This window comes from Megalobrama amblycephala, linkage group LG21 (assembly GCF_018812025.1).
Source record: "Megalobrama amblycephala isolate DHTTF-2021 linkage group LG21, ASM1881202v1, whole genome shotgun sequence".
In the NCBI taxonomy this organism is placed as follows: Eukaryota; Metazoa; Chordata; class Actinopteri; order Cypriniformes; family Xenocyprididae; genus Megalobrama; species Megalobrama amblycephala.
The window spans coordinates 8,651,381-8,664,620 of NC_063064.1; the positions used below are offsets into that span (position 1 = coordinate 8,651,381).

Consider the following 13,240-nt stretch of genomic DNA (forward strand, 5'->3'; position numbering starts at 1 on the left):
TTTTTTTCGATCTCCTAAACCACTTGACTGATTCACACGAAATTTTGCATGTCATCTATAGACACTAATGACAAAAGTTATCAAAAGGATTTTAATTAGTCAAAGCGTTTAGAAGATAGTTCATTTAGCCATGGCTCAATACACTTATAAAACTATATCTTCTCAACAATCTGATGAATCCAAATTCTGTTGATCACTTGTTTGATGTCTTCAGGGTATCTAGATGATACACAGATAAATTTGGGGTTAAATAGACAAATGGTCTAGGATGAACCCTTCAGTGTTTGGATCTCTGATAATCTCACCTGTGCTCGATATTCTCAGTCGTCTGAAGCTCTAAAATGATGTTATTGACTTCAAATCTTCTCATCTGCTGCAGCCCTCATATTTGTGAATGAACTTATTCAGTGTTTCTAGCACAAATCACTGTGACTCTGACTGACGGAGGTTTTTGACTCTTTATCACTGAACCAGGATAGAGGTTGATGATCCCAACTCTGATAGACGTCAGGACTGCTTTTACAGGACATGGTGAATGTGTTTCCTAGATGAACAGATTTCACTGCAGGCGTCTGAGTCGCTTCACCAACTGATTTATTATTATTTATAATGTTTCCTGAGGTGCACTTATAATGTTCATATGATTTTTACATCAATAATTGTCATAATTTAGAAATAAATGGCTATTTCCACTCTGATTTTAGCGCTCTGATTGTTACATGTGGAACCTTCTCGAATACTATCACTACATTTTTACTATTACAGCTGTCTAAATGAACGAATGGTGAAAAGTGTTGATTATTGTAATTATATTATAACAGGAGTTTTAGGAAGTGTCCAGATAAACTCTCGCTGTGTGATTGACAGCTTCAGTTCCTCAGATCTGTACTGTATAACTAAGATTAGGAAGAAAAAATAATAAAAGTACATGATCAAAATATCAATGACTTTAAAATATTGAGTGAGTGGAAATGAGGATAAATAAACCATAAATGATCTAAAAAATGATGATAACATCAAAAGAATTTCTAATTATCTGAAGAAATACTGATGAAGCTCAACAAAGCTGATATTAAGATCATATTTGTGTTTCTGCTGTTGAGTGTGTGTGAAAGTGTGTGAAAGTGTGTGAGCAGCTGCAGTATCAGTTCAGTCACTGTGACTCTGACTGACGGAGGTTTTTGTACGACTCTTTATCACTGTGTGAATGTTTCATCACTCACACAACCACCAGAATTTGTTCTGCAATTAAAACTCTGACAGTAATAATGTCCAGCATCTTCAGTCTGGACTCCACTGATGGTCAGAGTGAAATCACTGTTAGATCCACTGCCACTGAATCTAGATGGAGTTCCTGACTGACGGCTGTTTACAAGACGAATTAGGAGTTTAGGAGCTTCTCCATATTTCTGTAAGTACCAGCTGAAATAGTATTTCCCGCTCCATATGAGCGCATCTGTGCTGGTTTTACAGTTGATCTCCACAGTTTGTCCTGGTTGAGCTGCTGTCATTGAGGGACTCTGAGTGACGGTGATCTGTCCTCTACACTCTGAAACACACAACAAGAAGAAATCAACTCAAACTTTGACAATATACTTGAAGAAATGAATTGATATCAAACTTGTGCTCCACAAACCTTGAGCAAACGCTGTGAGAGTCCAGATGAAGATGATGATGAAGGTCATGTTGATGAAGATTGTTGTGTGTGTCAGTGATGAAGTGTTAAACTCACAGCACTATAAACACTCTCAGAGCACTGAAGCATCTGATCAATATGCAAACACACTCCAGATCATTTACCTGAAGACAGATACTCAAAAAAAGTGTAGATTCTTGTTTGTAAAACTGATGCACAATGACCTGAAAAGTTGTTTTTTTTTTCTCAGTCAAAATTTTCTTTTTCCAACTTGTTAAAACAAAAGAAAAAAAAAATCGAATTTATAATTTTATATTCAAAACTCCAGCGTTTTTAATGGTGTAACTTAAATGCCTCTGATTGGCCACTGTATTCAAGAAATCATCAGTGATTGGCTTCATTGCTCAGCGCTGCAACAACACGTTCTCTCTCCACACTCTCCAGACTGGAAACACAAATACGCACTGACGCGTCACATTTGCAAAATCTGTTTGGCCTGTTTTGTACTCTCTAGCACCCCTGTAGAACCGGGTCTGATCGGGTCAGTCACACTGGTGCTTCTAAACACTTTTTCACAGTCGCACGCAGTAATTGCGACTGAAATGGTCGCACTGTAGAGTCATTGGTAGTGCGATTTATTATAAAACTTTTTTTTTCAGTCGTTCAGAACAAAAGTGGCAGACATGTTACGTACTTGTTCAGATGACATTTTCCAGTGAAACTTCTTATTTTGAACAAACTTCCAAGACGCTGAATCTGTAATTGTGAAGTAAGTGAAGATCCACACTGGTGCGGTGACTGACAGCCACACAAACACCTCAAAACATTAGATTCGTCCGCGCTGAGGAGCCGTGCCGACGCACAACCCATGTGAGGAAGATCATTCCACAAATAACTGCAATTGCAGGTTTCAAACAGAGATGGAGACAAAGAGACAAACTTACAGACTGCAGCTTTAATAATTAATCAGCATATTTACCAGAATGTGAAATGAATTCTGAACATTTTCTCTTTTCATGTGTAGGAGTTTGTGAGCATTAATGTGTTAAAGGAATAATGATGGGGTTTTCTTTGACTGTTTTCTTCATGTTGTTTCTCTCTCTGTTGGAGAATTTCTCCTAGTTTTCTATTGAATCCTAATGGAAAGCCACTGGTAACTGATTTCTCTGTGCTTCTCTCAGGCGTCACTCCTCCTAAAGTGAGCGTCCTGCCGCCCTCCAGCGCAGAGATCTCCTCTCTGAAGACAGCAACACTGGTGTGTGTGGCCAACAAGGGCTTCCGTCAGACTGGAGCCTGAGCTGAAGGTGGACGGGCAGCAGGTCTCAGGAGAGCAGCGCTGGGCTCCTGGAGAAGGACGGTCTGTACAGCTGGAGCAGCAGCCTGACTCTCTCTGAGGAGGAGTGGATGAAGAGCGTCTCGGTGAGCTGTGAGGCCACACGGAGCGGCCAGTCTGCGTCCACTGGAGACACTGTGAGGAGACAGCAGTGTTCAGAGTAGATCTGCTGACTATATGTGTGCTTTTTCAGTCTTGATTTTATTACAATTCAGTCAATAAAACATAATTGTAACATTATGTCCTTTTTTGTGTCATTTTTGTTTCGGCTCTTTCATTGGATCAGGGCTTTAGCTCATATTTTATAAATAAACTTCACTCAATGGAGCATGAAAACACCTGCAGATACATGATGAAACGAGATCTGCTCAATTCTCAGAGGAACACAATCACAAATGTGATGCAAATGAGTTTAACTCCACTCAGTTTCACTGTTTGACTTGATATTCTGAGCAATATATATATGAAATAAAATAAAATGATATGATGTCAAGAGGATTGGAGCAATAATTAAATTAATAAGGGAATAAAGGAGTTGATTTCCTGCCTTCAGAGACTGACTATAGCGTGAACCAACATTTCAGTGCGGCTGTGAAGGATCATTTCATTGGTTGATCTTCAGAACGAACATGCAGCCTCTTCATTGGCACAGAGCCATCAAATATGCTTGTTTCTTTCCTGAATGATTCAGTGTTTTGAACAAATCAGTTGATTAATAATTGATTCATTCATTCATAAAGTCAGTCTCTTGTCTCCATCTACTGGCGTAACGATGTAACTTGCAGAAAGAGTCTGTAAATCACCAGCACTAATGCTGCAGGTAAACACATCTGTCGTGTCCATGATGGAGGATCTGTTTCTGTCACAAGACTCGACTATGAACATCAGGACTTCTGAAATGAATTAAAACAGACATAAAGGTGGAGATGGAGTGATGGAGGGACGCAGGAAGAATATTCTCACTGGAGTGACGTAAGCTGCTGTTTATATATGCTGCTCTTGTGTTATGATTGACAGCTGAAGATGAATGAACATACATGCTTCTGTTTACAACTACATTTTCTGGAGTTTGTGATTGTGTTCAGTTTACAGTGATCTAAAGAAACCTTTCTGAGAGAATCTCTTTATGATTTAGAGTGTCTGTTGTTGAGTGTGTGTGAAAGTGTGTGAAAGTGTGTGAGCAGCTGCAGTATCAGTTCAGTCACTGTGACTCTGACTGACGGAGGTTTTTGTACGACTCTTTATCACTGTGTGAACACACAGCTACTAGGACAGTGTATACTCATACAGTAATAATGTCCAGCATCTTCAGTCTGGACTCCACTTATGGTCAGAGTGAAATCACTGTTAGATCCACTGCCACTGAATCTAGATGGAGTTCCTGACTGGAGGCGGTTGGCCCAATAAATCAGGAGTTTATGAGCTTCTCCAGGTTTCTGTAAGTACCAGAATAAATAATGTCCATAAGAACTATGATAATACACATCTGAGCTGGTTTTACAGTTGATGTTCACAGTTTGTCCTGGTTGAGCTGCTGTCATTGAGGGACTCTGAGTGACGGTGATCTGTCCTCTACACTCTGAAACACACAACAAGAAGAAAATCAACTCAAAACTTTGACAATATACTTGAAGAAATGAATTGATATCAAACTTGTGCTCCACAAACCTTGAGCAAACGCTGTGAGAGTCCAGATGAAGATGATGATGAAGGTCATGTTGATGAAGATTGTTGTGTGTGTCAGTGATGAAGTGTTAAACTCACAGCACTATAAACACTCTCAGAGCACTGAAGCATCTGATCAATATGCAAATGAACTCATTCTGTATTTAAATGAGGCTCTAAATGAAGGTTCATGAGGAGCTCGTTCATCTCATCCTGTCAATCACAACATCAAATATGTGTCATGTAATCATCAATATACTGTGAAATTTAAAAATGTAGCATAAAATTTAGAACAATTCAAACCACATGAAAAACAGTGAAAATGAAATGTAGATGAAACTTATCATCATCTAAGCAAAATCACATGAGCAAAAGTGCTTTAGTGATCATCAGCTCGACTGTAATTCAGCTGCAGGTACGAGACCGCAGGTGATCACAGCTGTACTGATGACAGAAACCCTTCAACAGTTTAATTCATGTTATCTTGCACTACATCACTGTGACACTAGAGGGCGGTGTGAACAGACAGAGACACTGATGAACAGGAAAGGACGAGGTGAATAATAATGAGTTAATGCAGTGATAAATTTATTCAGTGGGGCTCCAGTGTGTATTTAAACACTATATATTATAGCACTATATGCAATTGCGCCACCCAAAGTAACAAACAGGTACTGTAGTCCTGGCCTAAAGTCATTGGTTGAGCCAAAGGATACATAGGCTACAGGTTTCCTAATATAGTGCCCTACAAATTGGAAGTAACAGGTTATATGGTCAATGTAAGACAAACTCTTGGTCTTTAGACAGCTTTAATGCACATGAACATCCTCTAGCATAATAGGATTAACTTGTAGCTTGAATTGTTATTGGGATCTTTTACAGCTCAGAAACTTAAATCCAGAAACACTTTGAATTGTGTTTTCAATAGTATAGTATAAAATGAATATTAATATAAATGACAACGGGCGGTGCACATATGCATGCGCCGAACGCGTCTTTCCCATGGTCTTTCCGCGCTCATGGGCAAAGAAGTTTCTCTGAAAGGCTCGCTCGAGACTGAACGGAACGCGGGAAATGAAGTATACCCGGGCCTTAACCGCTCTAAATTGTATTGGACTGGAGCTCACGTTCACATCGGGAACACGGGAGCACCGCGATGCGACCGCAAAAGGCACTTTCACTTTCACGATCAAAGTGCACGCCACTGATAAGCATTGTAAATTAAGTATTACAGTATACACATACCAATGAAACGCACAGATCTCCTCTCCTGCGTCCTCCACTGGATGAGGCAATATCACTTTCGTTTCTATTTCAGATATCTCTTTTATAGATGCCATCAATGCTTTTGCCTTTCAAGATGTAATTACCGAAATCAAAACAGTCCATAAACTATAAATCCTCACGAAAACTTCAGTCAAGCCAGCTCGCGCGTCAACCTGAGAGATCAGCCTTCTTACCTTAAGTGTCAAATTTCTTGGTTTCTGAATGGACGGTTTGCCTTGATTGACAAACGCTAACGTTCGGGCATGATTTATATACCATCGACCTGTCCTAAAACGTTAGCACGCTTTGATCGATGGTTTGGAGATCACGCGTTTCTCCGTTCAAGAGCGCATTTCCTGTTCACATCCGCGACAAACAGCTGATTATTTACAAACGGAAGTTCACAGAAACGTGAAAATGGTCTGAAAGAAAATTTCAGACCATTTGAAAGAAAATATCCTAAGCTAAAAGATGATATAGTGTGACTAATTGAAGCAGCCCTTATCAAAAGTGCGGGGGTCGACTTCTATCTTTTCAAAACTGCAGGGGTCCTGACCCCCCTGTCCCCCCGTGCCAACGGTGCCCCTGATCACTTGTTTGATGTCTTCAGGGTATCTAGATGATATATAGATAAATTTGGGGTTAAATAGACAAATGGTCTAGGATGAACCCTTCAGTGTTTGGATCTCTGATAATCTCACCTGTGCTCGATATTCTCAGTCGTCTGAAGCTCTAAAATGATGTTATTGACTTCAAATCTTCTCATCTGCTGCAGCCTCATATTTGTGAATGAACTTGGTTATTTCCACTCTGATTTTAGCGCTCTGATTGTTTACATGTGAAACCTTCTCGAATACTATCACTACATTTTTACTATTACAGCTGTCTAAATGAACGAATGGTGAAAGTGTTGATTATTGTCTTATATTTAGATCTGTTCATCACAGGGAAGGTTGCAGTGATGAGAAACTGAGCAGATGACAGACAGTCTGTTGATGGTGTGAATGCAGTGATCTCGTCATTACAACTAAATTTCTGCACTCCAGAAATGCTTTCACCATAACTAACAATGCAAACACGATGTAAATACAGTCAGAGATTGATTGTGTAGTGTAAGAGCGTCACTGATTATAACAGGAGTTTTAGGAAGTGTCCAGATAAACTCTCGCTGTGTGATCGACAGCTTCAGTTCCTCAGATCTTTACTGTATAACTAAGATTAGGAAGAAAAAATAATAAAAGTACATGATCAAAAATATCAATGACTTTAAAATACCGAGTGAGTGGAAATGAGGATAAATAAACCATAAATGATCTAAAAATGATGATAACATCAAAAAATTTCTAATTATCTTAAGAAATACTGATGAAGCTCAACAAAGCTGATATTAAGATCATATTTATGTTTCTGCTGTTGAGTGTGTGTGAAAGTGTGTGAAAGTGTGTGAAAGTGTGTGAGCAGCTGCAGTATCAGTTCAGTCACTGTGACTCTGACTGACGGAGGTTTTTGTACGACTCTTTATCACTGTGTGAACACACCACCACTGTGATAACTCTGACAGTAATAATGTCCAGCATCTTCAGTCTGGACTCCACTGATGGTCAGAGTGAAATCACTGTTAGATCCACTGCCACTGAATCTAGATGGAGTTCCTGACTGGAGGCTTTTGGTCAAATAAATCAGGAGTTTAGGAGCTTCTCCAGGTTTCTGTAAGTACCAAGCAACACATGGTGGGCTGCAGCCTGGAGCTGTACTGAATTTACAACTCAGTGTAACAGTTTCTTCTGGTGTTGCAGTTTTCACAGGAGTCTGAGTCACTGTGATCTGAGCTCTACAGCCTGAAAAACAAATCATTTATCAGTCATTAAAATATATATTATTTTTCACATTTTAAAAATTGTGTTAAAATTATTATTAATTTAACTTGTTCCAAATACATGCTGTTCACCTTGTAGTATAAAGCAGTATAAGAGCGTCCAGATGATGATGAAGGTCATGTTGATGAAGATTGTTGTGTGTGTCAGTGATGAAGTGTTAAACTCACAGCACTATAAACACTCTCAGAGCACTGAAGCATCTGATCAATATGCAAACACACTCCAGATCATTTACCTGAAGACAGATACTCAAAAAAAAAAAAAAAAAAGCATTTTTTAGAGTATAGGACAGGTTCTTGTTTGTAAAATTGATGCATAATGACCTGAAAAGTCGTTTTTTTCTCAGTCAAAATTTTCTTTTTCCAACTTGTTAAAACAAAAGAAAATTTTTTTTTTTATAATTTTATATTCAAAACCCCAGCGTTTTGAACAGTACACTGTAAAACCTAACTGTGGAATTCACTAAATGAAATGTTCATTTTACTTAAAACTTTAAAAATGTTCATTCAACTTAACAAATTTTGTGATGTGAACTCAAAAACGTATTATATTAAGTAGAACTCAAACTAAATAAGTCACTATGTTATTTTAACTTTAATGGTTTAAGTTACAGAAATTCATTTAATCTAATAGCTTATGCCATCTATAAATAAATAGCCTAACTAAAAGCTGTCAAATAAACACACAAACAATAATAGATACATTGATCTATGTCATATTAAGCCTACACACCTACATTAAGCCTTTTTAAAGTAATTACATTTATTCATGTCAAAGTAGCCTACTATCAAGTGCGTTTCTAGACAACAAAAACCGCGCCGGTGCCATTTCCCCTCCTTCAATCGCAGCAAGACGGACTCACGCAACGGTCAAGAAAAGTAACAGGTAAGCATTTCTAACTACTTTATTCATATTTGTGGCACTTTTGAACGTTTTCGGTTTTATTCTCGTACCTATTTAATTGAAGATTAACCAGCTCAGTAATACTAATTTGTTTAACGTTCGCTAGCAAACAGTCGAGGCGCCAGGCCGCCAGCCAACACACTAACGTTATCCAAGTTATCGACGGCAGGTGATATGCTGTGTTTTACACCCCACAGATTGTCTGTGGTAAATTAAGAAATATTTTTTGTGCTTTCTCACAGTCGGACTCAGATAACGCGACTTTCATGTTTTGAGACGGCTGGCAGACCATCTTCCACATCTCTCGCGCGGTGCCACATAAACTACAGCAGTGAATCTCAACCTTTTTTGAGTAACGGACCCCCGTCATATTTGGAACCATCCTCAAGGACCCCAGAATAAAATTTGCTTATTGGTATCATTAATTTCTTTGTGACGACCAAATGCAATAAAGTATAATTTACTACTACGTTAGTTGACTTGTCCTATATTTAGTCATATCGTCAGTTATATTATGCATATATTAGCTTCTTTTATGGGAACATGTCAAATGTCAAAATATACAAAAATTCATATTCAGATAAGTGATATAAGGACCCCCTGGCATTATGTCAAGGACCACTAGGGGTCCATGGACCCCTGGTTGAGAAACACTGAACTACAGCAACAGGTAACTTAATGTAAACCCACCCATTCCCTATATTACAACCTTTAAACTTATTGTTAATATTTATTTATGACTCGCTTCGTAAGTTTCATATAGTATATCCTTGTAAAGCTAATTCAGTTTACTAAAGCAGCCGAAGCCCTGGTGAACAGAGGCTCGAGGATCGTTTATGATGGCTGTTTTGCTAACGTTAGTTAAAATTTAAGACTGTTATTTGCTCTTCACGTTTTCTAATTTGAAACTCATAATAACAATTTGTTGTCATGCTTTTGAAATTAATCTTTTCAGAGCAAAGACGTTGAAAGGTGGTGTGATATCAACATGGCTACAATAATATGAGTAAGTATAATTCACATTGAACAAATCGATGGGCTTTAGTATGTTACGAAATGCAAATTGTCACGTTATGAACATGTTAAATACATCTTTCTTCAATTTAAATTTTTGGGTAAATTGCTATTTTTGCAAATGCAAAATTTTTTTGGAGCACAAATGGTAAGTATACTGAAGCAATACTATATTTGTTTTTGCAACTTATGATTTTATTAATATGGATAGAAAAATTATCTTTTGTGTTATTTTCCACTGGCACTTATCCTGAAGTTGACTTGGGGTTTTTATAAAGGTGTCAATTAATTGCTAATCCTAGGTTGCAGTGATTGAGAATTGTCTTATCATGAATCATAAAAATAAACTGCCCATAAACGTTGTTTAATTGTGAGTTAAACTAACCTAACTTTTTGTTTTGTTTTCAAGGGCTGCATTTTTTGGCTTTGATGTCATTCGAACTACGATCTGGCGGGTCTAACTATTTGTAAAGAAGAGTCTGCTGATGTTTTTAAGACACAAGGTAGGTCAAAACAACATTATATTTACTTAGCAACATTTTAAGCTTTTTGCTGACATGAGCATAAATGCATGGTGTGGGTATCTGTCTTTTTATGTTCCTCTTGAAGCTGAACTATCCTTTTAAAGGGTTAGTTCACCCAAAAATGAAAATTCTATCATTAATTACTCACCCTCATGTCGTTCCACACCCGTAAGACCTTCGTTCATCTTCAGAACACAAATTAAGATGTTTTTGATGAAATCAGATGTTAGTGAGGCCTGCATCGCCAGTAAGATATTGAACACTTTTAATGCCCAGAAAGCTACTAAAAACATTTAAAACCGTTCATGTGACTACAGTGGTTCAACCTTAATATTATAAAGTGACTAGAATATTTTGTGCACCAAAAAAACAAAATAACGACTTTTCAATAATATCTAGTGATGGCCGATTTCAAAACTCTGCATCATGAAGCTTCAAAGTTTTACGAATCTTTTGTTTCGAATCAGTGGTTCAGAGCGCCAAAGTCACTGATTTCAGTAAATGAGGCCTTGTTACATCAAGTGTTTTGAAATGTCAATGGTTCATGTGACTTTGGCAGTTTGATACCACTGATACGAAACAAGATTCGTAAAGCTTCATGAAGCAGTGTTTTGAAATCGACCATCAATAGATATTGTTGAATAAAGTCGTTTTGTTTTTTGGCTTACAAAAAGTATTCTCATCGCTTTATAATATTAAGGTTGAACCACTGTAGTCATGAACTGTTTTAAATATGTTTTTAGTAGCTTTTTAGACATCTAAAAGTGTTCAATATCTTGCTGGCGATGCAGGCCTCACTGAGCCATCAGATTTTATGAAAAATACCTTAATTTATGTTCTGAAGATGAATGAAGGTCTTACGGGTGTGGAACGGCAGAATTTTCATTTTGGGGTGAACTAACCCTTTAAGCACCACTTTTCTTTAGTTAGTGTAATAAATTAATAACTTTAGGTTGATGCCAAATTAAATTTTTATTAATAAAAATGAAAATTCAAACAACTCTGGAAGACATGTTGTGAAAATTAAAGTACTACAGGATTTTAAATAAGCACACCCTATTGAGTAAACAATACTCCAAAACCTTCACAATGTTATTTTCATTTATGAAAATTTAAATATGGTGTCTGCTCTGACAAGGGTTGTTTTTATGTGTGGTGACATACACTAACACAATTTTTTTTTTCCAATGTGTTTAGAAAAAGAAGCTTGACCAGGTGCAGAAGGCAACACTCACCATCATTGCTGTTGAGGAGGAAGAGGGAACTTTTTACCTTTTAACCCACTGGATATTTTGATTGTCTTTGAAGATGATTTGATGTCTGCCAAGTCAGTGCACTGCCTTTGGAGTACACTTAGTTTGTACAGAAAGTGCTGTTGAATTCATAAAAATTCATTTCTTACATAAAAATTATCTACTCGGTTTCTGGTGGTGTTAGAACATAGTTAATTTATATTTATATTTTAATTTTACAAACTTTTACAATTTTAAAATTGAAATTTTTAAACAAACATATTTCCTTGTTTGTGCGGTCTTATACTTGGAGGGGAAAAAATCTAACATTGTTTTAAAGTTATATTTTTGACTTGACAGCCCAATTATTTTGTTTTATGCTTGAACATTTTGTGAAGTAACTGTTGTTTTTCAATAAATACTTAAGAATACCCTCTTGTTCTGTCATCATTTTGTGCCAATGTTAAGTTTTGCTTAGTCTTATGTAACTTTATTACTTTGAGTTAGATTAACTTAAACCATTTACCGCAATCGGTTTCCTAAAACCATTTAAGTAATGATATAGTTGTTAAGACTTAGATTTGTTACCTGAACTCAAACTGAATGAGTGGAATAAACTTAATTTTTAAGTTGACTTTACTCTTATGATTGACTAAATCAACTCTAAAATTTAAGTGAATTTAACTCAATGCATATGAGTTTAGAGTACTTATACATATTAGTTTTAAAACTTAAATGGTTTGAAGAAATTAGTTTCCTCAAATGGTTTGAGTTACCGCAACTTATTGGGTTTTACAGTGATAACTTAAATGCCTCTGATTGGCCACAGTATTCAAGAAATCATCAGTGATTGGCTACATTGCTCAGCGCTGCAACAACACGTTCTCTCTCCACACTCTCCAGACTGGAAACACAAATACACACTGATGCGTCACATTTGCAAAATCTTTTTGTCCTGTTTTGTACCCTCTAGCACCCCTGTAGAACCGGGTCTGATCGGGTCAGTCGCACTGGTGCTTCTAAATACTTTTTCACAGTCACACACAGTAATTCCGACTGAAATGGTCGCATTGTAGAGCCCTGCCATTGGTAGCATGGTTTATTGTAAAAGTTTAGAACAAAAGTGGCAGACATGTTACGTACTTGTTCAGATGACATATTCCGGTGAAACTTCGTATTTTGAAAAAGACTGCAGCTTTAATAATTAATCAGCATATTTACCAGAATGTGAAATGAATTCTGAACATTTTCTCTTTTCATGTGTAGGAGTTTGTGAGCATTAATGTGTTAAAGGAATAATGATGGATTTTCTTTGACTGTTTTCTTCATGTTGTTTCTCTCGCTGTTGGAGAATTTCTCCTAGTTTTCTCTTGAATCCTAATGGAAAGCCACTGGTAACTGATTCCTCTGTGCTTCTCTCAGGCGTCACTCCTCCTAAAGTGAGCGTCCTGCCGCCCTCCAGCGCAGAGATCTCCTCTCTGAACACAGCAACACTGGTGTGTGTGGCCAACAAGGGCTTCCCGTCAGACTGGAGCCTGAGCTGGGCTCCTGGAGAAGGACGGTCTGTACAGCTGGAGCAGCAGCCTGACTCTCTCTGAGGAGGAGTGGATGAAGAGCGTCTCGGTGAGCTGTGAGGCCACACGGAGCGGCCAGTCTGCGTCCACTGGAGACACTGTGAGGAGACAGCAGTGTTCAGAGTAGATCTGCTGACTATATGTGTGCTTTTTCAGTCTTGATTTTATTACAATTCAGTCAATAAAACATAATTGTAACATTATGTCCTTTTTTGT

The 13,240-nt window shown here is 37.5% G+C and overlaps 1 protein-coding gene, 1 long non-coding RNA gene and 2 gene segments (V, D, J or C); all 4 read right to left on the bottom strand.

Moving 5' to 3' along the window:
• Window positions 1-13,240, bottom strand: part of LOC125256745 — a 92,896-nt gene that overhangs the window by 73,017 nt on the left and 6,639 nt on the right.
• Window positions 1-13,240, bottom strand: part of LOC125256746 — a 31,309-nt gene that overhangs the window by 16,949 nt on the left and 1,120 nt on the right. The window contains exon 3 of the mRNA XM_048172966.1: window positions 12,999-13,122. Coding sequence (XP_048028923.1) covers window positions 12,999-13,122 — 124 coding nt within the window. The remainder of the gene's footprint in view (window positions 1-12,998; window positions 13,123-13,240) is intronic.
• LOC125256763 lies at window positions 78-625 on the bottom strand. The gene is made up of 2 exons (XR_007182176.1): window positions 306-625; window positions 78-219 (listed from the first exon to the last, which is right to left on the bottom strand). It is a non-coding gene; the product is annotated as an uncharacterized LOC125256763 (long non-coding RNA).
• LOC125256754 lies at window positions 3,900-4,819 on the bottom strand. The segment is given in 2 exon segments: window positions 3,900-4,548; window positions 4,638-4,819. Coding segments are annotated over 2 exon segments (384 nt in total).